At 47.4% G+C, this 25,727-nt stretch overlaps 1 protein-coding gene across 2 annotated transcripts in view; it reads right to left on the bottom strand.

Annotated features, from left to right (window-relative positions):
- Positions 1-24,799, bottom strand: part of KDM4A (lysine demethylase 4A) — a 45,588-nt gene extending 20,789 nt beyond the window's left edge. Inside the window, exons 1-11 of one of the 2 annotated variants that reach the window (XM_004740565.3) lie at positions 24,667-24,799; positions 21,380-21,556; positions 20,567-20,742; positions 17,983-18,097; positions 16,084-16,277; positions 13,507-13,556; positions 12,650-12,753; positions 12,118-12,255; positions 11,185-11,432; positions 10,147-10,346; positions 8,747-9,123 (exon numbers count right to left, since the gene is read on the bottom strand). In XM_004740565.3, the coding sequence (XP_004740622.2) occupies positions 8,747-9,123; positions 10,147-10,346; positions 11,185-11,432; positions 12,118-12,255; positions 12,650-12,753; positions 13,507-13,556; positions 16,084-16,277; positions 17,983-18,097; positions 20,567-20,742; positions 21,380-21,517 (1,740 nt within the window). In that variant the 5' untranslated portion in view covers positions 21,518-21,556; positions 24,667-24,799. Of the gene's footprint in view, positions 1-8,746; positions 9,124-10,146; positions 10,347-11,184; positions 11,433-12,117; positions 12,256-12,649; positions 12,754-13,506; positions 13,557-16,083; positions 16,278-17,982; positions 18,098-20,566; positions 20,743-21,379; positions 21,557-24,372; positions 24,478-24,666 lie in introns of those variants that run through there. The other variant, XM_004740567.3, reaches the window with a different exon arrangement.
- Positions 24,800-25,727: the final 928 nt, after the last annotated feature.

Genomic DNA, 25,727 nt, shown 5'->3' with positions numbered 1-25,727 from the left:
AACCACAAAAGACCCCCAGTAGCTGAAACAATTTTGAAAAAGAAAAAACTAGAGGCATCACAATTCCAGACTTCAAGTTATGTTACAAAGATGCTGTAATCAAAAGAGTATGTTAATGACATACAGACTCACAGATCAATGGCACAGAAAATCCAGGAGCAAACCCACAACTATATAGCCAACTAAGATTCAACTAATTAATAATATAATATGCCACAGGGAAATAATGTAAAAATATGCCAACAAATGGTGTTTGGAAAACTGGACAGCCACAGGCAAAAGAATGAAACTGGACCAATTTCTTATATCAGACACAAAAATTAATTCAAAATGCATTAAAGACCTAAATGTGAGACCTGAAACCATAAAAATTCTAGAAAAGAGCACAAACAGTAATTTCTCTGACATTGGCCACAATAACTTTTTCTAGATAGGTCTCTCCTGAGGCAAGGGAAACAAAAGCAAAAACAACCAACTGGGACTACAGCAAAATAAAAAGCTTCTGCACAGTGAAGAAAACAATCAACAAAACTAAAAGGCAGCCTACGGAATCAGAGAAGACACTTGCAAAAAATATATCCGATAAAGGATTAGTATACAAAATACATAAAGAACTCCTATAACACAAATACCCGAAACCCAACAATAACCCAAAACCAAATAATCCAATTAAAACTGAGCAGAAGACAGGAGAACAAACATTTCTCTAAAGAAAACACCCAAATGGCCCACAGACACATGACAAGATGCTCAACATTACTCATCATTACAGAAATACAGATCAAAACCATGACAAGGTATCACTTCACACCTGTCAGGATGGCAAAAATTAACACAAGAAACAGGTATCGATGAAGATGTGAAGAAAAAGGAACCCTTTTGCTGTTAATGGGAATACAACTGGTGCAGCCACTGTGGAAAACAATATGGCAGTTTTTAAAAAAAATTAAAAACAACATTACCTGACAATCCAGTAATCTGCGTATTTACCCAAAAAATATTTTAAAAATACTAATTCAGAGACTCCAAGGTGCTCAGTTGAATTAAACCAGGCTAAACCAACAATTTCCCAAGTGCACATCAAGAAGGCCCCTAGGGGTGCCTGGGTGGCTCAGTCATGAAGCGTAGGGTCAGGTCGTGATCCCAGGGGCCTGGGATTGAGCCCTGCATCAGGCTCCCTGCATCAGGTCCCTGATCAGCAGAGAGTCTGCTTCTGCCTCTCCCTCTGCCACTCCCCCTGCTGAAGTGCTCTCTGTGTCAAATAAATAAAATCTTTTAAAATAAAAAGCTCAAGAGCCTCCAACCAAAACAGCCCTGCTTTTTATACTTTTTTTAAGGATTTTATTTGAGAGAGAGAGAGAGCAGCGATCACACTCTAGAGAGCATGAGTCGTACACAGAGCAGAGGGAGAGAAGCAGACTCCCCACTGAACACGGAGCCTGATGTGGGGCTCAATCCCAGAACCCGGAGATCAAGATCTGAGCTGAAGGCAGACACTTAAACAACTGAGCCACCCAGCTGCCCCTGATTTATATTTTTTAAGTGAGTAAGATTTTACTTAAAGAAAGGGTTCTTTGGCTGAAACAAACTGGAAAACTAGACTCATTAAATTTATTTCACAGAGCTACCATGGGAAAAAAAAATAACTTCAGAGACACGCACTCCCACCATACTAACAAATTATATACACCAATGTGCTCATGTACATTTTGAAACAAGAAAAGACTATAAAGGTATCTGGATAGTGCAGCTGGTTAAACATTCAACTACTGGTTTCTGCTCAGGTTGTGATATCAGGGTCATGAAATCGAGCCTTGCAGGGAACTCTGCGCTCAGCACAGGGTCTACTTCAGATACTCTCCCTCTGCCCCTAATTCCCTCCCCTTACCACCATGCACGTGCATGCTCGCTCTCAAATAAATAAATATATATTTAAAAATATTTTATTTATTTGACAGAAAGCACAAGCGCACAAGCAGGGGGAGCAACAGAAAGAGGGAGAGGTAGAAACAGGCTCTCTGCTGAGCAGGGAGCCCGATGTGGGGCTCAGTCCCAGGACTCTGGGATCATGACCCAAGCCGAAGGCAGATGCTTAACTGACTGAGCCACTTGGAAGCCCCAATAAATCTTAATTAAAAAAAAAAAAAAGACTATAAAAAGATAAAGATAAAAATAGAATTCCAATGAGGAGCCTGGCTGGCTAAGTCAGTAGAGCAAAGCCTCTTGATCTTAGGGTTGTGAGTTTAAGCTCCAGGTGTGGCATAGTTTACTTAAAGTAAAATTAAAAAGTAAATAAATAAAGTCCCATTATTTCTGCATCCCAATAATCTTCTTACATTCTGCCTTCGAAGACCACCTAGATAACAGGCCTATATCTGGGATGTGGCAGTGGCAGAGACCAGAAGTAAGAAAAAATAAAAGGAACCAGAAATGATGGGATTTCCAGTCTGGGTCATCAAGGTGAGAGAGACTTAAGAGGATTCTCGAGGATGAAGGGGGAGGAATAACAAGCCACGTTTAAAAAAAAAAAAAAAGGAAAAGGAGGAAGAAAAAAAAAAGCCAAGTTAAACATGATAGGCACTACCACCTGCCCTGCTTCTCTGCAAACACCCAAGAGGGGCAAAAAGGAAGTCAGAGCAAGAGCTGTAGATTTAGGGATGCTGAGAATCAGGCTTGGGATTGAAACCATGGGAGTAGATATTACCAGTGGAAGATAAACTGAATGTAGAACATGCCCTCCGGAATAGAAGGAGGAAGAGAAAAGGGAGATCCAGGGTCATGTGGGTGGCTCAGCAGATTAAGCATCCGCCATCAGCTCAGGTCATGATCTTCTCGTCCTGGGATCATCCTGGGGTCGAGCCTGTTTCTCCCTTTGCTCCCTGCTCTTGCTCTCATTATCTCTCTCAAATAAATAAAATCTTTAGAAAAGGAAAGAAAACAGAAAAGAGATCCAGCCACAGAGAATACGGGAGGAATACAGAAAGCAAGGAGGGGAACGCCACAGTGCCAAGGAATGCCGAAGAGCTGAGCAGGAAGGGGCCAAAGGACACAGCAACTGGGAGATATCAGATTTTTTTTTTTTTTTTAAGATTTTGTTTATTTGACAGAGAGAGAGGGATCACAAGTAGGCAGAGCAGCAGGCAGAGGGCGGGGGGAGGGTGTAGGGTGGGGAGGGAGGACAGGCTCCCTGCCAAGCAGAGAGCCCAATGTGGGGCTCCATCCCAGGACCCTGGGATCATGACCTGAGCCGAAGGCAGAGACTTTAACCCACTGAGCCACCCAGGCACCCCTACATATGATTTTTTTTTTTAAGATTTTTATTTATTTATAACAAAGAGAGACAGTGAGAGGGAACACAAACACAGGGGAGCTGGAGAGGGAAAAGAGGCTCCCCGCTGAGCAGGGACCCTGATGTGGGACTCAATCCTGGTATCATGACCTAAGCCAAAGGCAGACACTTAACCACTGAGTCACCCAAATGCCCCTGCATATGGTTTTACAGGCAGAGAGCGAAGAAGCCTGTGAGAGGAGAGATACTAAGCCTTCCGCAGACAGAGTAACGGTCCCCCAGAGATGTGCAGTTCTAATCCCTGTGAATGTTACGTTGACAGGACAAAACATTATTAAGTTTGCTCATCGGATAAAACAGTAAGATTATCCTAGATTCTCTGGGCAGGCCCAGTGTAATCAAGCAGTGCTTAATAATGAAGACGGAAGCAGAAGACTTGGTATCTGAGTGATGTGATGTGAACAAGACTTGGCAGATGTGGCTGCTTTTGTAGACAGAAGAAAAAGGCCACCGGCCAAGGAATGTGAGCAGCCTGAAGAAGCTGGACAGGACAAGACGTCTCCCTCTGGAGCCTCCCATGTCAGACTCCTGAAGAACTGGAAGATAATAAATCTGTACTGGCCTCAGACTCTCAGTTGCTGGGAACTTGTAAAAAGCGGCAATAGGAAATGAGCGTGGGGCAGGAGATATAAATAGGTCATTTAGGAGGTCCAAATGCTGGAAGTACGGGGGTCAAGACCAAGAACACCAGAAGGTAGCTCTGGGAAAGAAGATGCCAAACTCCAGCCCTGTTTGTTCCAATTGACTCCTGCATGCCACCCTATGCATCCTGCATACCGTGCTTGGGTGGCGGTAATGCAGACACCCGTGACACACGATCTCTGGCCTCAAGGAGCTCGTGGCCCACCCAGAGGTGGACTTGGTGTGCGAGTCTCAAGTCTCTGTCCTTTCCATTACTGTCCCTTTGCCTCGGACCAAAGTAGTCTGATCTATTCAAATAGTTAAATACTGTTCCATATTTTCTCATCTTCCGGCCTAACTACTACTCTGCTCGGTGGTCTCTGCATAGCCTTCCTCCCTGAGATATGCTCCGACTTCTAAATTCCTTCACTGTGTAGCAGCAAGGGCTAGGTTACAACCCTAGCTCTAGCTGTGTGAGCCCAGGCCAAGTAGTGTTCCACTCATTGAGTGGGAGCAGTGAAATCTGCCCCCACCACAGGTTCTTTGGGAGGATGGGGTGTGATAGCACCCCTGCCTGTAAGAGCTAGCGCTCAGGCTCCTGAGTTCTCTGTTCCCCCTTTTCTAAGGTCAGGCACCAGGTCAAGGTCAATGTTCTTCATCGGGCTTGTCCCGAAAGAGAATAACCAACTACTCCCTCCTTGTTTTGGGAACTTTTTCAAAGCAGCTTCAACTAACAAGAAATGTTACAACAGACACATCACTATGGCTCTGGTGCTTCAGCAGTCAGTCAACCTGGGTGCTTTTACCAGGGCCCTTGACACAGAGCAGCACATTAACTCAACAGCAAGAGGCCCGAATTACAGCGTGTGGGATGCCCAAAGTGGGGGCAGGAGGGCCACAAGGGTGCTCTTCAAAACCCAGCTACTTCCAAATATAGATAGAATGCTATTAGACCTCTCCAAGGGTGGGTAAAGTGGTTCAGCTTCTGCCACAAACCTTGACTGTCAGTCCCCCATTCCAACACAATCAATCCTGATGTCAGCTTTCTACTAAAACTAAACTTCCATTCATGCCTTCCTCGTTTACAGAGGGCTCATGGGCCAAGATCCAGGACCATGCTGGTGCCCAAAGAAGCCAGGCTGGTGTGGCACAGGGCCTGGCTCCTGGCAGTTTGCCTTCCCCGGCCTAGGACAACCGTCCGGAGAGTACGACACACTGTCGTAAAAAGGCAGCCAAGCGCTGCCAGTGTTCGAGGTAGGAGGGCACGCAGATGGCAAGCAACGAGTAGTGACTTTTGAAAAGGGCTGGGCTCCAATCAGCAAGAGAACTGTTCCAGGAGAGACGCGTGTCGAGGACTCCCTGCCTCCTCCCACCTCAGAGCCGCCTGCAGCCTGGTGATGGCCACACTATACACAAGAAGGCACAGGAAGCCACTGAACTGTACATGAAAAAGCAGTTGAAATGACAGATTTTATGTCATATATACTTTAGCACAATTAAAAACAAACCAACCTAAAATGTAAAGAACAAATACAATAGGAGTGCTTCACATGACAAAAGGAGAAGTGAAGCAAGCGTGGCCAAGTACTGACAACCATCAAGCCCCAGCCAGGAGCATCTGTGAGTTTACTTTATGACTCCACATGCAGCTTTGTGCACTTAAAAATGTATTCTAGAATGCTCCAATCTCCAGAAACAAATGGCAGTTAACCTTCCAAAGTCAAGCTGCTTCATGGCACACATGCAGACCCTCCACAGCACCTCCCAAGGCCCTCTCCAGACCCATATGCCTGCAATCAACCAAACTCCGCACATGCTTTGACCCTGGCATATGTGACCATCACCATTTAGAATACACTCCTCTCCTGGACTCCCTTCCCCATTTCCCTCCAGCCACCACGCACACTCCTGCAAACCTTCAGACTAGCTACAAGGCCTGCTTCTCTGCAGTCTCCCCATACTCTTAACCCCAACCCCAGGCTGAGCTACTAATACTTCCACTTGGACTACAACACTTATCCCGAAGGAGTGGCTTTATTTGTTCACATCTAGACTCTGAGCTCCCTAAAGACACAGTCCTAGCCCCAAGCAGCCATGCTGTATGTGATTACAGAGTTTTAAAGCAAAGAGGCAGAGCAGCCAAGTTATTTTTAAAGAATGTGAAGTAGTGGGACACCTGGGTGGCTCAGTGGGTTAAGCCGCTGCCTTCGGCTCAGGTCATGACCTCAGGGTCCTGGGATCTCTGCTCAGCAGGGAGCCTGCTTCCTCCTCTCTCTCTGCCTACTTGTGATCTCTGTCTGTCAAATAAATAAATAAAATCTTAAAAAAAAAAAAAAAAAAGAATGTGAAGTAGTTCAAAGATGGCAGCACAGGGACACCTGGATGGCTCACTAGTTGAGTGTATGGTTGTGGCTCAGGTCATGATCTCGGAGTCCCTGGGATTGAGCCCCACATTAGGCTCCACGCTCAGTGGGGAGTCTGCTTGTCCCTCTCTCTGCTCCTACCCTCTTACTCATGCTCTCTCCCTCTCTCAAATAAATAAATAAAATCTTAAAAAAAAAAAAAAAAAAGAGGCAGTGTATCCAGGAAGTTGGGGGCAAGGGGCCGGGTGATGATGCAGTGGAGAATGGTATTACCATCAGAAAAGAAAGCTAAGAAGGCCATCTGGGTGGCTCAGTTGGTTAAGCCTCTGCCTTTGGCTCAGGTCATGACCTCTGGGTCCTGGGATTGAGCCCCACATCAGGCTCTCTGCTCAGCAAGAAGCCTGCTTCCCCACCCCACTCTGCCTGCCCCTCTGCCTACTTGTGATCTCTGTCAAGTAAATCAATAAAATCTTTAAAAAAAAAAAAAAAAGCCACACAGATATAAAAAAAGGAGCCAGGAAGGCACTCATGGTCTTTGAGCAGGAATAAAAGGCACGTCAGACCTCCTTCTCCTAGCTTATCTCCACATGGAAGGTCTCCCCGCTTTTCTCCCCAGCCCTTGGACCTTAGTGAGCTTTACCACGTTGGGGTCTGCCTTTGGCGGAGGGAGTACCCTAAGGTCTGTGTCCTCCACTCATGAAAGGCAAGTGGAAAACATTCAGCCACTATGAGAGGCCTGCATCCTCCACAGCTGCCTAGAGACTAGGTAGGTAACCGGTCTCACTGAGGTTAAATGAGCAGCAGAGCCATTAGGCCATAGGTTAAAAGCCACCTCCTTTAATCATTTTAACTGATAACAAAGTAACATTCTGAGCTCCATATACCCGACTCCTGCATCCATTCCTTAACTGGTTCCTAATTTGAGAGGAAAAAAGATGGGAATTACTTGTTGGCTCCTCCCACCAAACACACATAGACAACTTGCCTCTGTGGTAAGATTAACTTACCAGTAACATACAGTCTAAACCATATGGAGAAAGTATTTAGCATATAGTAACTCTCTGCTATCGTTAGCTGCTTCTGTGGTTGTGACTAGAACCAGAAGCAAGAAAGTCAGGGGGATACTGCTCGAGGACCGTGTGACCTACAGCGTGACAGCAGAGTCAATGAGGACCCAAGAGCTTTGCGAAGAGGAATGGCTCAGATGTAGCATCAGGGACCATAAGGGGTTCCGGTGTCCAAGGTGGGAAGCCACCTCTTGTGGAAGCTGCCGCAGGAGAGCAGACAGCAGCCACGAGAGGCAACGAGAAGGAGGAAACACGGTCCTCAGCTCAGCGGCCTGCCCTGCCAGACGAAAGGAGGGACGTGCGGTGGGAAAGGACATCTACAGAAACTGAGCCCTGGGACTGAGGGAAGGCAGAAAAGAAAGACAAGGGACAAACCAACCACAACCATCCTCTACTTGGAAGAACTTTACCACGGGTTCGGGGTTAGTATTTCAGCCAAAAACAGAGAAAGCCAACAGGTCGAATGCTAACATCCAGAGATGAGTATACATGAGGGGCTGGGGATGGTTCTCCATTTGCACAGACTTTCAAAACATCTCATAATAAAAACTTGTCAAAGACCAATTTTTCAAAGGGAAAGGTAAGGAAATGGGGAATAACTAAAACTTTTCTGCACTGACTCCAACCCCACCCCAGCCCCACTCAAGGCTACAACTTGACCCATAAGCTGTGAGGCTGGCGAGTAAGAACAGGTCACTTGGGTAGGCGTGAATCTGGTTGCATTCAACACGGCTGTTATGTCCCACTCAGTTCCAGAGAGCCTTTTTACACAAAACAGCTTTTGGTGACAGCATGTTCTAGAAGAAAGCCTGAACATTCACATTCATGGCTTTGGGAATTCATCCTGGCCTCCGAAAAGATGCTCCATCAATACTGTTGTACTGGGAGATGAAGAATATATGGGGCGGGGCGGGGGAGAACTCCCATGGGTGGCTACAAGGCTGTCGAGATTTTAAGGAAAAAAAAACCTTGAATTTTCAGGTACGAAAAGCCATTGCATGCCCACCCACAGCCTGCACAGGACTGCAACCACTGCCACTCTAACCCTCATGCCTCTAGAGCAGGTGGGGTCGGCAGGTGTGTCCAACACCTGGAGATCTGTTGTCATTAAGACGCCTGGATTCTCTGGAACAGTCACACAGGGGCAAGAGAAAAGGAACTCCCAGCGAAGAACAAAGTGGAAGTGAACCAGTGCCACCCGGCTTTCTGTTTGACACTGCAGACTGAAGGCCCATTCTGATGCTCTCTCCTGCCATCTTGGATACCTGCAGCAAGCACCCCCATGCCCCCAGCAGACGCCCTCCTCCACAGGATGCCAGCCAGGGAGCATTGCCCAGAGCCCTTACCTCTGTCAGCTCCCGCTCGCTGATACTTCCGGTGGCACCCCCTTTCTTCCTTGTGCAGGGCTCTCCCACGGTGACCCTGCCATCCCCTTTGGCATAGCTGTGCACAGTGAGAACTCCCGACTGCCCTTGGGCTCGGCAGGACAGAGGCTCACTGGTTTCTGAATCGGAAGAAATAGAATCCCGAGAAGAACCGGAGCCCAGGCTAGAAGATGATTTCTTTTTCGAACCTGAGAGGACAAGGCGTCCCCCTAGAGAAGCAGGATTCACAGAAAGATCCAAGGCAGCTGCTTCTTGTTCCTCTTCTTCCTCCTCATCCTCCTCTTCTAGTTTGACATTTTTAAGCTCTTCAAATTTGACTTCAGAGGAGTCAGAATAATCTGAAACACACATGCACGTTGGCCAGAGACAACTTCCCCATGCACATCTGAAGCCAATGAAAAGCAAAGGGGGCAAAGCACAGAGAAACACAGGCAGCGAGTACGGCGCAGCTCCCGATTCGGGCTCGGCCACCTGCAGGGTCACTGTGTGATCTAGGACCGACTGGTCAGCCACACCGGGCCTCCAGGTTTGTCCTGTGGAGTATAGGCAGCCTACCACCTATCTCCAGGGTTCTGTGTCTACTATGGAGCACAGCCTGGCACACAACAGACCCTCAGAAGTCATCTGCAGGAACCAAGGCCTGAACGCAGCAGGCCTGGTGACCCCAAGCTAGAGCAAGTGCTGAACAGAGGTAGTCGGGTCCCAGGGCCCGGCTCCCAGCAGGTGCACCAAGGCAGCCTCCGTACAGATCCGTCAAGCCTCACCCGAGGCTCACCCAAGCCCCCCCAACCACCATCCCAGCGGGTAGAGCGGCTGTCCACACCACTTCCTTCCTAAAATCCAAGTAGTCCTTCAAGCCCCACGGAGAACAAACTCTAAGATGGCAGCCAATCCCCTCACCGTCTCATTCCTACTTCTCCAGCCCCATCTCCTGCTAGCACCACTGTCTTCTACCCTTCCCACCCCTGTAATCCAGTTACAGGAAATCACTACCAGCTCCCCTAAACGCTCATGTGGTTTCAGACCTCCATGCTGGCACCCCTGCCTACTCCCCTTTGGGTGCCCCGACTCTCTGCCTGCCTGGAAAACTCCAACCTCTCTCCTAAGAGTTGGGTCAGCATCACTTCCCCGACTTCAGTGTCTCCCTGACCCCTCATCAGGCAGAAGGAGGCAGTACTTCTCCTACCTTCCACCCAGCATGCCCCTCTCCAAAGGGCTCCTCACAGCCATTCTCACACTCCACTACCACTCTCTGCCCACAGACCCATCTCCCCCAATACCTGTGACCCTGAACACAACATGGCATCTAACCCACAACAGACCCCAGTGACATTGTGGGGAAAACATCACAGCCAACAGACCTGGGAAGGGAAGAGCATCCTCGACTTGCCGCACGGAGCTGTGGGTGGGCCTCACGGGAGCGAGGGCAGCCTGGCACTCCGCCACATCGTACTGTCCGGAACTCAGCTCCTCCTTGGGGAAAAGCTCACTCTGACTCACCTCCTGCGGTATTTCAAGACAAACCCGGTGCCTCTTGGTCCCGATACGATGTTTGGCGAGGCTGTGAGGAAGAGAGCACACTTCTGAAGGGCCCACAAACACAGTCACATCCACATACATTCACCCACATCACACACGACCCAAAATGAGTGACCGGCCAGAGCCTGTCCACTGCACCTCACACTTGAGTCCCACCTCTCGTCTGTGGGAGAGACGAGGGACTTCACCTCTCCCAGCCTATCTTATCCAGTGGGAAACAGGAACAACCCCAGCCCCCTCAGAGGTTGGATGTGAGGCTTATGAGGTATGCCGAGGACCTGGCGGAGCTCGGGCCTACAACAGCTACCCTGTAACCAGTCCTCCTTTCTTCCCCGTGTGGCTCAAGGCAGAAGACAGATCCTCCCGCTCAGACAACGAGGACACTGGCCAACCTCAATCCCGCCACCCCCCAGCCCCTGTGGGTCCCATTCCAGCCACGACATTCTCCATACAGGGCACCTGTATGGCTCAGTCAGCAGAGCATGCGACTCAATCTCGAGGTGGTGAGTTCGAGCTGGGCATGGAGCCTATTTAAGACAATAAATTAAAAAAAAAAAAAAGTCTCAGGTGGCAATGAGAAAATGACTTTTCTGGCTCAAAGGGAGCCACGTTCTCTTTGTATGCGACCTTCACTCCAGCCAATTACAGGTCCACATACAGATGTGGTCATTCCTGGGTGATGGCTGTTAAGGAAGAGCCTGGATGCCCTTGCTCTGAGGATTCTAGATTCTTTACCAAGAATAAAAATTCCCTCAGCTGAGGCTCCAACACCCCACTTAGAAACAGCTTCTCAACAGGTTACAGAAGCTGCCCAAGCACCTCTCCCTCAAACAGCTGGGCCCAGAGGGCCGCCGGGTTACCTTCTCTTTAAGTCACCCTCCTCTCCATCCTCAAGCCCTTCCATGTCATCTTCCTCTGGACACTCCTCGTTTCTGGCTCTTGGGGGCAGTTCACTCTCCTTAAGGAACTCGGCTGCTTCTGGCGTGGGCAGAGTATGGTCGATAACTGTGCTGTCCTTCCCAGCTTTCCAAAGCTTGTACCTTTCCGGCTGGAACTTCCTCACAAACACGTCCATGGAGATCTTCACCATGTCCTTCCTACAGGAGCACTGTCCCACGGAACCAGGAGAGCTCCAGTCAGCACGCTTTAACGGCTTCCCCACGACCCCATATCCCATCTCCTTCCCCCAAGTGAAATAAAGATACAAGCCCATTTAAAGCCAAACTGCTAGCACTCACAGCTGAGAGCGGACTGGCCTGGCGGAACCTTCGAGCATGGGGGGGAAGCAGGGAAAGAGCAGGCAGGAATGAGCGGCGCTGGGGTGTGCCCACCCACGCCCTTTGCCAGGCTGCACAGAAAAACACCACAACGAAGCTCCGCACTCACGCCCGGGAAGGCGGACGCCCGCCTTCTGTCCGCACTCTAGCCCAGCCAGGCCCACAGGGGCAGGTGCACCCAGTGAGATGTCTAGCCCTGCCTGCTTCCCTAACCCAAAGAACTTCTCAGAGAAAACCCACAGTGGCCAAAGCAAGAAGCACCAGTGTGTGCGGGTGTGGTTTTCAAGCTCAGTGGAGGTAAGCATGGAAACCTCTCACTTGAGGTGCCCCAAACCTGAACTTTTTACAATTCTAGACGAACACAATATGGGGGCACTTCTGCCCATTCCTGTCACTCCGTTTCTGAATTCCGGCAGTTCAAAGAACGTTCTAATCGCCAGCCAGTGTAGCTAACAAGAATTTGCTCACCGGACGTTTTTGGGTACGGCGTTACAGAAAAAAACCAGACAGACTTACCAGCACCGCTTGCTTGCCATATTCAATCCACCGCCGGGTAGCAAAATTGGTGGACTCCGCACAGTTGAAGCCATGGTTAAAGCCGGCATGGTAACCATACGGGAAAGTGATCATGAATTCTCCAGCTTCTTGAGTGACCTGAACAAGAACAGACTTGAAGCAGCCGCAACAAATGGCTGAAGTCTACCCAGCTGGACATCTGACCTCCAGCGCCGCGAGCTTCGCTAAGTAACCCAGGGAAAGTCCTAGAACTACCAGGGGCCTTTGTAAAATGCAAAGCCCTATCATATCCACCCCCATCACTGTAAGTGACCATTCCTCCAAATCAACAGTGTTCAAGGGGACCAGACTCTGCTCGGGCACTGGGAAGCTGCAGTACCTCCACCTTTAACATCCTCGTGTATCAAAGTACTGCTATATAGGTTAGCTCTGGCCCATGCCTGGTGCAGAAGGATGAGCTAGATTAAAGCCCCTTGGGGAAACAGACCAGAAAGGGTAAGACGAAGGACTTCTGTATGTAAAATCAGCTCACCTTGTCAAAGGGAATTCCATATTTCTTCAGCATTAAAGGGGAAATCAAGGTCATCTTATGGCGGAGAAAAGCCTCGCAGCTTTGAGCACTTCCAGGGAAGAAACCTGTTGCAAGGAACATGGGCTCAGGTTAAGACACTGCTCCACGCCAGCTCTTCAACCCTAGAGATGCTGCACCCTTGGGCATCTCATCCAGATGAGGAGGAGGATAAAATCACCACAGATCCTTCTAACTTCAGGCCAATCCTAAGATTCTACAGTGAGCCCCTAGGCTCTCTCCCATGCAAGCTGTTACGTGGGTAATCAAATTCTGTTTGGGAGACGGAGATCACCCAAGCTCCCCTGTTCTTATACAAAGCCTTCAAACTGTTTAGAACTTCCTCTGTTAACCTGAATCCCTCAATCTTTCGTTAGTAACACATCCACAGTGCAGATCACCCAAGCTCTCCAGAAACAGGCTCTCTGGAGATACAAACCTATTAAAATCCACTTGAACAAAAGCACAAAAACTGAATTTTCACATCTGGATTTCCAACAGCAGAATAAGACCCAATATGCATGGTACACAATGTCTGGTCAAATAAACCCATGCCTGATAAAACTGAGGCAAAGACTAGGAATTACTTACTTAGCAATCAAAAAAAAAAAAAGAATTACTTAGTCCCCTCCCAGGACAAATGGAGGAAGTTTCCGATTTTAATTGCTCTGCTGGGGTAACCAATCTGGCAGTCCAGCTCACCCCCTACACACAGGCCTAAGAAAGGACAACATAAGCATCTGACCAGAGAACGGACACTTTAGAACAATGAGCACAGCGCATGGGGAGGTCTGACCCAGCACAGGGAGGAGTCACAGTACCTTTGGCAAGGCGCTCCAACCGCTTTCCATGCTCTGGGGGAACAGAGTACCTGCAATCACAGAGAAGCATCAGATGCTGAGCAGAGGACACTACAGGAGGTAAGGAACTCTTTCCCATTCTCAAAACAGCTCGAAATACCAGATTTTTCAACTTCCCAACCACAAAAACTAGAAAGGAGTCTAGAGAATGATTTATTAAACTACTGGGGGACAGGAGGGAGGAGCCCACAAGTAAGTTCGAGTGAATTTGTTTCTCTTATGTTCCTTCATTTTACCAAGACAAGAGCCAGAATTTATGGTATGTAATCAGCGTTACTCTCCTTTATAATGTTCAAGAAATAAAAATTTGGGGGGCGCCTGGGTGGTTCGGTCATTAAGTGTCTGCCTTTGGCTCAGGTCATGATCCCAGGATCGAGCCCAGCATCGGACTCCCTGCTTGGTGGGAAGCTTGCTTCTCCCTCTCCCCCTCCTTGTATTCCCTCTCTCGCTCTCTGTCAAATAAAATATTTTTTTAGATTTTTTTTTCTTTAAAAGGATAGCATTAAGTGCTCCTGGCATAGCCTAAAAAGGCCTAACTGGGACAGGATAGAGGAGGAATGGAAAACAAGGTGAAAATGGGATTTGATACCACAGACCAAGCCCTATAGATGCTGCTGAGCCCATTTTTCCCTTCATCTCTGTAACAGCTACACTAGTTACCCAATAATTAATGACTCCTCCACCCGGCAGGGTAGTGAGATGCCACAGAAATTGTTCCTCATTAAAAAAAAAAAAAACAACACTTAACTGAGCCACCCAGGTGCCCTGATTAAAAAAAGAGAGAGAAACCACGTAAACACTTCAAATTTTCGCAACACTGTTAAAACTTTATATTCTGAAACTCATAGTAAGTCTACTTTAACCTTCATAATTGACTCTAAAGATCATTCCCCAACAGAAATGTCTCATCCCAAATAATTTCATTATGAAACAGATGGGGAGTAGCAGAAAATGCTGGTCATCCAAAGGACCTTGGGACCATCAGGCAACGTTGACCAGAAGTCTCTGGAGGTCCCTCTTCCAATGACCTAAAGAGCACATGTAATAACCAGAAAATCTCTCTACAGAATAATGAAAATCCATCCTCAGGGAATTTAGGACTAGAAAGGCAAAAGACACAAAAGCAACACATACAGATTCTAGAAGTCTAGCCATCTAAGAAAAGAAATGCGACAGCAGTTAGGAGGTGAACAGAAGCTCAGAAGGTTGCCCCCACCGAGATTAGAAACTGGAAAGCATCTGAAAAAAGAAAGGAAACCTCTGAGAAAAAGAGACAGCTGAAGATGCTGGCAAAGGAAATGAAGATGCAGTTTGCACGACTCCTCGTGACCTAGCCCATGGTGTCCCTGCCAGCCTCCTCGCTCTTCCCTCCTAATATGAAGCACCCGCACAACGGACTTCCTCTGGTTTGTGAAGACATCGTGCTCTCACAACTTAGGCTCCCTGTATGTGTTGTTCCAACTGCCTGGACACACTCTCCTCAGTCTTCCCTGCCCCAAACCCGCCATCTTCCCAGTCAGCTAGGCCTCCTCATGTTAGGGCTCAGCTTCGTTGTCACCTCTCCCAGGGAAGCCTTCTCCAATACCCACCCCATGTTCACGTACCCTTCCTATGCGGACCTAGAGCACCCGTCAGAACTTCTTTCAGTATATTACTATTTCCTCACACGTTCAGTCTCCTACCTGTGAGGATGGATGCCTCATCTATTTTGGTCAGTACTGTCCAACAAAGCACCTTCACTAAAATGCTGGGACTGAGAGATGGGTCAGCACAGGGAGAAAGGAGAGAACAGATCTTTATCTCCCCAACTAGACTGAGAACATCCTGGAGAACAGGAAGCATACGCTGAGAAGCCTTGCATCCCCTCTCAGGGTTAAGCACACAGTGCTACTCAACAAGTATTTTTTTCCATGAGGAAAAAAAAGCTTTCTGTCACCTGAAGGAGTGCCGCCTCGAGTCTTAGAAGCCTGCCTCGGGGCGCCTGGGTGGCTCAGTGGGTTAAGCCGCTGCCTTCGGCTCAGGTCATGATCTCAGGGTCCTGGGATCGAGTCCCGCATCGGGCTCTCTGCTCAGCAGAGAGCCTGCTTCCTCCTCTCTCTCTCTCTGCCTGCCTCTCTGCCTACTTGTGATCTCTCTCTGTCAAATAAATAAATAAAATCTTAAAAAAAAAAAAAAAAAAAAAAGAAGCCTGCCTCTAAGAAATTCCTCAGGCCTGATCAGAAAAATAAATCACAGTGGGAGAGCCTGGAAGAGCCTGTGGGACTCTCAGTAACTCAGCCAACTTAGCTGTTCACACAGGGGTATTAAACGCCCTGCCACCTAGAGCCCTGCTCTTCACAGACCGGTCTGAGCACCAGACTCCAACAGCAACCCCTGGCTGAAACACCTGGTGACAATGTCAAATGCTAGTCCTAGGCCAGGCCTCCTGAAGCAAAATCTGCCTTTTAACCAGATCCCGAGGTACTGTGTAGGCACACAAGAGCTGAGAGGCCTGTGGTGGCCCGAGAAGCCCCAGAGCCAAGGGCAGCCCAGCTTTACCAGGACTTCGGCTCTCCGAAGTGCAAGTAGTTGATGCTGTAGAGGTCCATGTCTTCGGTGTGCCAGGCAAAGGAGGTCTTCCACATGCCAAAGTATAGGTACGGGGTGTTCACACCCTCGATGGTGATCCCACTCTCCTTCTCCACCAGGTCCAGGATTGTTTTCAGTCGGCCGATATTCCACTCATCTACATGCTGCAAAGAAAATCATAGCTGTGGGCAATCATAGTAAAAATAAACTAAGGCTCTTAACCTACAAATCACAGAAGAGGCCATGGTGACCTGTCACCTCTAATGAAAGATGTGAAATAATGTGAAAACAGCCTCGACCCCAAAACCACAGCCCCCCTCACTCACTCTTCACAGCCACCACTGGAACGGACGCAATTAGACCTCCAAAAGCCAAATACCACTTGGTAAAGGAAACCAGGATATGAAAGACGAATCCGAAGGGAACAGCCAGCCTGTTCTTAACCCCAGGAGGAGGAGTTTGATCTGACGCTAAAGAAACTTACATCAAAATAGGAAAGAACTCTTAACGCTACCAAAAATACAACATGGTAATTAACTATCCCAATTTCTGACTCTTTAACCCCAATTTCTACTGGGCAGTGTCTTCCGTAAAGTCTACAGTGTCACCTGAATACTTTTCCTAAACTGTAATGGTCTGCTAGGAGCCCACCTCTCATAAATCCCTTCTGGATTATCGTGCCCAGCTTTTGTACCTCGCCGTCCCAGACCTTCATAGTATCTGCCTGCCATTTACATCTGTAAGTTTCACTTTCCATCACTCAAAAAAATTGCCATAAAAATACTTGAGATCTATTTAAATCCCTTCCTTCCAATAATTTACAAAAACATTAAATTAATCTGAGTGATAATCCCTCCAACACCCTACAGATTTTTTAATCATCCAAAAACCATCCCAAATATTCCTTCCTAAGACTGTTATCTAAGGCTGTTCTTTATGCGAAAAACACTACACCACAATCCAATGCATTTTGTTATAATTGCTTCTGCTAAAGAATCTTGTTTGGGGGACGCCTGGGTGGCTCAGACATTAAGCACCTGCCTTCTGCTCAGGTCATGATCCTGGGGTCCTGGGATCCAGCCCCGTATCAGGCTCCCTACTCAGCTGGAGGCCTCTTTTCCCTCTCCCAGTCCCCCTTGCTTGTATTCCCTCTCTAGCTCTCTCTGTGTCAAATAAATAAATAAAATCTTAAAAAAAAAACAAAAACAAGGAATCTTGTTTGAGGGTTCTGAAAATCTAAATACCTTTCTCCTCTTAAATAAATATCCACCCCTTTCACTAGATTAGTCAGTGATCTTTTTTCTGCGGGAACCACACAGCCTCTCCCCTGTTTTCATTAACTGTGATCCCACCCTTTAAAGAACTCATCAGCTACCACCCACAGACTATTCTAACAGCCCTTGCAAAGAACACCACATCGCCCAATTCACATGTAGAGTGAGAGAAATAAAATTCAGTCACATGCAAAAATACCCACAATTAAGTAAGCACCGCCCATCAGCCCTTCGAGGAGGGTTCTTTGCAAAGCCACTCATTCAGAAAGCAGCTTTTAGGTGCCTACTATGTGCTAGGCAGATAAAAATGGTATTAAATTTGGGCACCTAAAAAAAAATTGGGGCGCCTGGGTGGCTCAGTTGGTTGAGTGACTGCCTTCTGCTCAGGTCATGATCCTGGAGTCCCAGAATGGAGTCCCATATCGGGATCCCTGCTCGGCAGGGAGTCTGCTTCTCCCTCTGACTCTCTCTCCCCTCTCATACTCTCTCCTCCTCACTCTCTCTCTCTCTCAAGCAAATAAAGTCTTTAAAAAAAAAAATGTTTTCTAAAATGGTATTAAATCACAAAACCGCTGCTGTTTCCAGTGAGTCTCACCTTTTCATAGAGAGTGCCATTCACATCTGCACCATAGATTGGGGGATTGAACGTGAGATTTTTCCAGTATTTCCGTTCAAGCTCTTCAAACTCACTATAGCGTGGGGTACAGTACCTTTCAAAAGTAAACAAAGTATTAATCACTTACCAGGACTAAATTCTTTAGGCACTATGAACAGCACAAGACACAATCCCCTGTTCTAGGGACAAGGTATTTCAGACGAATAAGACTAACACTTCCAGCACCCAATGCAGTGGCTAACTCAACAAATAATCATACCTAAAAACAAAGTATTGTTTTATTATTTTCTTAAAAAGTATTTTGGGTGCCTGGGTCACTCGGTCAGTTAGGCCTCTGCCTTCAGCTCAGGTCATGATCCCAGAGCCCTGGGATAAAGCCCAGAATCAGGTTCTCTGCTCCTCGAGGAGTCTATCTCTCCCTCTGCCTGCTGCTCTCCCTGCCTGTGCATGTGCCACGTGCACATGTGCTCACTCTCTCTTTCTCTCTTGCTCTCTCTCTGTCAAATAAATAAAAACAAACAAAATCTTAAAAAAATAAGATGCTTTAAAAAGAGAGAAAAATATATTTTTACGTATGTACTCACACACGTAGCTGTCTGTATGTATGCCTCTATGAAAGCATTAAATATGTCTATTCTTTAGCTCAATTATCACCTTCTAAGAATTTACTCCGAAAAATCTTTTAAAAATTCAAAACACTCAAAAATTATTACACAGCAAATTAACAAAAAATAATGTGTAAATCAAATAGGTATCTGAAAATGCACATTGTAACTCCAATGGCAAAAAAATAGGAATGGATATAGTGGAAGTGAAGACCCAAAACAGACTGTGGGGAGACAATGGAATGAATGGGAAAAAATCTTACTTTAAATAGGGCCTTACAATTTAATGTCAGCCTACAGAATAATGAAGTTTAGGACTCTTAAATGCCCTTTGAAATATTTCAAACTCTTCCACCTCCAACTGATCTGCTTTATAAATTCAGATTTTTACCTGCTGGGTTTTCTTAAAGCTGGCTGACCATGCACATAGCAATCAAGGGTAAGGATTTGTTGCATTTCAGATGAAGGGGAAAGATACAGGACTTGCTAATTGAAAAAGAGGCCTGAAATAAAAGGCCTCCCATATGTTGACAGGAGAAACCAGACACAAGAGGCTGAGGCCTCTGGCGGAGCCCCATGAGCCAGAAGGTAGGTGAGCCCAGCCCCAGCACATAGCTAAAAACCAGACATAAAGGATGGCACGGCCTTTCATCTGCAGAGCTCCTCACACTTCTTCAACATACTCTTACATAAATTCACTCTTTCAACAGCAGGTTGGTCAGCGATACAGATGTTCAAAGAGTTAAGCTGTCAACAGAACTAGAAAACCACATTTTGAATTGTGATAAGTCAAAGGAAAAGGTGGCAAAGCACAGAAACAGAACAAGATCTGATGTGAGAGAGCGCGATTGTAAAGCCACGAAGTAGTGCCCTCGGAAGTGTGAAGACTGCCAAGACACACATCCAGCTCTGGGCTCGTTCACAGCAAAGACACAATCTAACATATCTGACTGGCTGAAATCAAGATGTGTACAGATCAAAAAGGCACAGAAAAAAAAAAAAGCAAGAAAAAAGGAAGGAATCTCTTGTGGACACTCAAAATTAAGGAGTAACATAGGAAAGGAGAAAGTCCAAGAAAGAGGATTAAGAAGCAGCATCGGGAGCCTGGGTGGCTCAGTGGGTTAAGCCGCTGCCTTCGGCTCAGGTCATGATCTCAGGGTCCTGGGATCGAGTCCCGCATCGGGCTCTCTGCTCGGCAGGGAGCCTGCTTCCTCCTCTCTCTCTGCCTGCCTCTCTGCCTACTTGTGATCTCCCTCTGTCAAATAAATAAATAAAATCTTTAAAAAAAAAAAAAAAAAGCAGCAGCATCATGGGCTCAAGAGGGAACCACAAAATCATTTTCTGTAAATCTGAGATTGAATGAAAGCTAAATATTCAAAACAACAGAGAAGATACCCGGGAAAACAGAGGGCTTATACAAAGCCACGTCTAAGAGAGATAAGGATGTATGGATGATGAAGGCAGGCAAAGAAAGTAACAACCAGCATGGCAGTTTATTCACACTTTGTTATGTCCAAACATAAAGGAGACAGCGGCTGGACGGGTGGTGAGGAGTTTGAGCATGATCAAAGACAGAAGCACCCAAGAAGGAAGAGAAGAAACTACAAGGGCCAGCTTTCGATAAGTAGGTGTTATCAACACACCTGGCAAAAACTCCTTTTGAACCAACTCCCAACTTTGTCTTTTGCAACTCTGCAACTTACCAAGGTCAGAGAATGATCCCACTTCTGCGGGAAGAACAGTGGTATTACTTTAGGTAAGAATATGGATGCATTTAGAATGTGACGCAGTACTGAGAATAGTAAGGACACTTCCATAAAAGGAGCAGAAGGGGAGACAGAGCTAGGGCTGAGCACACCGCCCTTCAGTGGCACAGCAGCAGTTAGGAGAAAGCTATGAGGATGAGATGTTAACTCCTAGATCCTATGAAGGGTAAGAAGAGACAGGTTTTCACTCACTTATCACTATTGGCTATCTTGCGGAACTCACGAACAGTCATGGCTTTCTTCTGTATGTTGTACTGAGTGAAGAGGCCAGACTGCCCCGTCACCAGCTGCTGGATGGGGGCAGGAATGACCAGATCATCAATATCATCATAGGATGCTCGTGGCTTCCACTCCTTTGGAGGAACGACCTGTAGGGAACACAAGAAACAAAGAGATCAGAAAGCTGGCAAGCTGCTCACAGTCCAGGATGTGGGTGGACTGCTATCCAACCAGCCGATTTTACTATAAAGTGACTCTGATTTAACACAGCAAGTTACACGGATGTGCTAGCCCTGATCTAGTTTGGCCACCAACTAGCTGCCTCGTTGCAATGACCAAAGGTAAGTAATACTCATTCTCAGCTCAGCATCTTATCCAGACACCAAGACAGAAGGCTGAAGAGTTGATTCTCTCTTAATCTTAACAGAAAGTGCACATGAAGAACCAACTTGCTCTCGGGCTGCTGGATGGGACTGAAATGAGAACAAGAGAAGTTGGAAGGTCTAAGCCCTTGGTGACAGGTAAAACCACTAATGCACCCATCTCCATCATGCGGATGGAAGCAACACAGCACCTGGCCCTGGGACACTGGCTCTTTACTTCCCTTTAGAGATGCCAAGCAGCTCTCCTCCTACCTGAAAGTTGCTTCAGATGTTAACGAAAGGAATTAACTTGCAAACAGGACAGTATATACTGGGCATCCTGACTGGCTTTCATTCCCCATTTAGGAAAAATTCCTGCTGCCCTGTCATAAAACCCATGTAGAATCACCCCACCCATTCTCACCTTGGCCAGCCCAGCCCGATGAGCTCCTTGGGACTCAATGTAGGCCATGTATCGACTGAAGTTCCGGAACTCCTCCATGGTTGGGTAAAAGGTCATTATCCGAGCACTGGGATTCAGAGCTTCAGATTCAGAAGCCATCTTCCCTCCTTTCTGAGGTCACTTTGGTCAGACAGAAACCTGAAGAAACACATTAAAAACATAGAATGTGGGGCGCCTGGGTGGCTCAGTGGGTTAAAGCCTCTGCCTTCCTCTCAGGTCATGATCCCAGAGTCCTGGGATGGAGCCCCACATGGGGCTCTCTGCTCAGCAGGGAGCCTGCTTTCCCTCCTCTCTCTGCCTGCCTCTCTGCCTACTTGTAATCTCTGTCAAATAAATAAGTAAAATCTTTATTAAAAAAAAAAAAAAGAACAAAGAATGTAATTAGAACTAAATGCTGGGAATGTCAAGGGGGATGGGTAAATGAGGGATGAATATTAAGGAGGCAGGGCACTTGTTGTGAACACTGGGTGTTGTAAATAAGTGATGAATCACTAAATTCTACACCTGAAACTAATATTACACTCTACGTTAGCTGACTGGAATTTAAATAAAACTTGAGAAAGAAAGAAAAAAAATGCTGGGAATGTCAGTGCTGAAACAGTAAAAGGTGTAGAAATCCTGAAGAAGAAGCATTAAGACCTCACAGCTGGAATCTGCCTCCAGGTAGGTTATTTAAGTGAACAAGAATACAAATAGAAAAGGCTCTGCTTAAAAGAATTCAATGTATTGGGGCACCTGGGTGGCTCAGTCGTTAAGCATCTGCCTTCAGCTCAGGTCATGATCCCAGGCTGGGATTGTGCCCCACATCCGGCTCCCTGCTTAGCTCCATGCTTAGCGGGAAGCCTAATTGTCCCTCTCCCATTTCCCCTGCTTGTGTTCCCTCTCTGGCTGTGGTTCTGTGTGTCAAATAAGTAAATAAAATCTTAAAAAAAAAAAGAAAGAAAGAAAGAAAAAAGAATTCAATGTATCAAAATTGTATGTAATCAAATCTCACTTAAAGGGAGACACTGTTTCAGCTAAAATTTGTTACTAAATTGTTGGTCCCATTTAACAATTCTACAGCTGCCCTGCCCCTCTTTTACTCCTATCTTTCAAGTTCCTCCCTATTCACCTTTGATAATTGCTTGGGTTGGGGAGGGAGGGTGTTAATGTATTACAACCAGATTTATTTATTTATTTTTTAAACAACTAGGTTTAAAAAGCAACGGGGGGGGGGGCACCTGGGTGGCTCAGTCGTTTAAGTCTCTGCCTTCAGCTTAGGTCATGATCCCAGGTTTCTGACATTGAGCTCCACATAGGGCTCCCTGCTCTGTGGGAAGCCGGCTCCTCCCTCTCCCACTCCCCCCCCCCCCCCCCCCCCCCCCCCCCCGCTTGTGTTCCCTCTCTAGCTGTGTCTCTGTCAAATAGGTAAATAAAATCTTTAAAAACAACCACCACCTATGGGCTCCTGTTTAGGGCACAACTTTAAAATAGGATTCTAGATTCCTAAGGAAAGTTATTTGGCTACAAGATTACAAAGCTTAAGAGTTAAAAAAGTACTCTGATGCTAGTATTTCAAACCCTAAACTGAAACTGTTCTACCTAAACCAAAATGTCATTTCAGCCATACCACAGGAGGTCAAGCTAGAGACTAGTTCAACTGCACCATACCCAGAATTGAAAGGACAAAATTTAAATGGGCAATACACTGACAATACAGGACAAACTTCAAACTGATTGGAAAAGGTGAAATATTGTTTCTAGCTGAGGCCAGCAACTAAGTGGGTGCATCCCAGTGCCTGGTAACACAATAGACTATTCCAACCAAGAACCAAGCACACCAGCTGAAAGGAGCCACTTTAGAAGCAAAAACATCTCCCTCAACTCCCAGAATCTGGGCTCCAAATCCATGGCAGTTCAGCTCCAAGAGTTCCCCTGAGAGCTGAAGAACTCAGAAGGGAAGCAACTGCCTCCAACCTACCAGCAACCTACTAACAGACTAGGAAGACAGCATGGCACAGAACTGTCTAAGGAAGGAGGGAAGAAAGCCTCACTACCCACATCTCTCAAGCTTCCATTTCACCAAAAACAAAGAAGTATGTTCTTGGCCAGGAGCTTTTCGTGCACCTCACAAAAACTTTACATGGAAGGTATACGACTATCCCCGTTTTACATAGCAGGTCATCTTCCCCACCGTCCTGCAATGCACTCCCAGTGCTTCTGCCATTATCCTATGCTGCCTACATCATAATTTCCACCTAGACGAAGCCCTTTGCAAGGGAAGATCCAAGTGTGGAGGCAACTCAAGTTTAACCAATTTCGAAAACCCTCTTTTTTAAAAACACAAAGTATCTTACTTCAGCCAATTTTCAAAAACATATAATCATGTGAACAGGGTGTTAGGCCCCATCACCCGGGCGCCTCTGGACTTAGTCATCTTTGTATGCCTAGAACCTAGAACAATGCACAGCACAGAGCAGACCTCGGGAACTGTTGAATAACTGATTTCCTCGCCCCCACTTCAGTTGCTCATTGCCTTTCTTCAACCCTAGGATTCCCTTCCCCCAACCTATTCCCTGGGGAAAGCTCCCGTTCCCTGACTCCTTCATTTCCCCCATTCAGCAACAAAGCCTAGTGGTTGAAGAGCCCCAGCTCCGGAATCAAAACAACTCTGAATTCAGATCCGGTCTCTTCCATTTATTAGCTGTGTGACCTTGGCTGCGTGAGTTGCTCAAGTCTCAGTTTCCCCACCTGTAAAATGGGGATCCCAACCTCCTGGCCCAGCAGGGTTGCTGTGATTAACTCAGATGATGCAAGCGAAACGCTAAGCACTAGGCCCGGTACTTAGTAACTCAATAAAGGTCGCTGTAGCTAACAACCTCCTCTAACTCCCGCCCCCTCCCCTCGCAGGTGCCCCCGCGGGTACCACTCCCAAGGCAGCCCCCTCCCCCGCTCCCAAGGTCCCCGAACCTCACCGCGCAGAGGGACAGCCCCTCCCGGCCCCGCCGCCTAGGCGAGTGAGGCCCGGCCGCAGGAAGAAGAAAATAAGGCCCAGTACACCCGCCTCCCTTCCCGATGTACATTGGCCATAAGAGATTAGAAAAGACCAATCTCAGGACCCATTTTAGAAGCTCCTGTTCCCATTGGCCAAGAACCATGCCTATCACTCTCCGCTGACGGCAAACCCCCCGCCCCTCCCCCATCGGAGCTCACGGTCACGGCCACAGCAGCAACAAACCTAAAGGATTCCAAAACGGCATCGTTCTTACCTAAAGCCCACTGCCCCGGCAGGGCTAAGGCTTGGCTCCTGCTGTCGCCGCTAGCCGTACCTACCGCTTTTCCAGCCGGCGGAGGACGAAGCTCCGCCTCCTCTAAAAAAGTCGGTCCTCGCGCAGAAGCACAACGTCAACCAATCTGAGAGCCGCTATCACTCCTCAAACAGCCAATGAGCACGCGCTGCAGTCGCCCAAAGTCCGGGCATATCAGTCTGCTCAGCCTATGAACGCCGGGTCGGGCTGTTGCCAGGAGGAAACGCTGTACGGCTCGGGACTGCGGCCACTGAGCATCTTGGCTGAATCGCGGGGTTGGCCAATCATAGGAGGGCTTCTGGAGGCCCATAGCTAATCAGCATTGAAAGAGGCGAGCGCCTAGAAATGGGATGGTGGGGTGGGGTAGGGACAGTGAGATTATTGTAGGATGTTACTAATGAAAGGGTGGGGCACGGTCTTTGTAGAGTGAGTAGGACCCTTGCCTAAGGTGGACGTGCTCCGGAGCCCTTAGGGGCAGCTTCCGAGATCAAGCAGTTTCTGATAAGGTGACCAACTTGTCCCGTTTTGCCCGAGATTGCCTCGGTTTTTGAAAACTGAAAGTCCCGTATCATGGGAAACCTCTCACTAGCCGGCAAGATGAGACGTTTCCTGAAAGGAGCAGTTCCTGAAGGGGAAAGAGCTCTGGGGGAGGGGATATGTCCTTAGGGTCATTAAAAAGCAGTTCTTCAATGAGCGGGGATTTGGGGGTCATTAGGAGCAACTCTTGGGGCGGGGGAGAAGATCCTGGGAGTCATTAGACGTACTTCTGGAGAGTTTAGGGGGTACCTAGAAGTCATTAGGAACTGTTCCTTAGGGGCACTGAATCGCTCTAAGGAGCTCCCAGATTATGAGGACGATGGGCGAGGAAGCCCACAGGACGCTCTGATAGGTTCGTTAGAAAAGTGGAATTCTCACAACCAGAATCATTAAAAAATGTCCAAAATTACCCATGCTACAGCATGCCTTTTGAGCTCCATTGACCTGGGCATGGATACAGTTGCTAGTACTGCTGTGACTACCAA

Source organism: Mustela putorius, unplaced genomic scaffold (assembly GCF_011764305.1).
Source record: "Mustela putorius furo isolate JIRA1106 unplaced genomic scaffold, ASM1176430v1.1 tig00003853_pilon_pilon_pilon, whole genome shotgun sequence".
NCBI lineage: Eukaryota > Metazoa > Chordata > Mammalia > Carnivora > Mustelidae > Mustela > Mustela putorius.
Note: the sequence above shows the minus strand (reverse complement) of the source record. Positions and strands in the feature narration are given on the sequence as shown.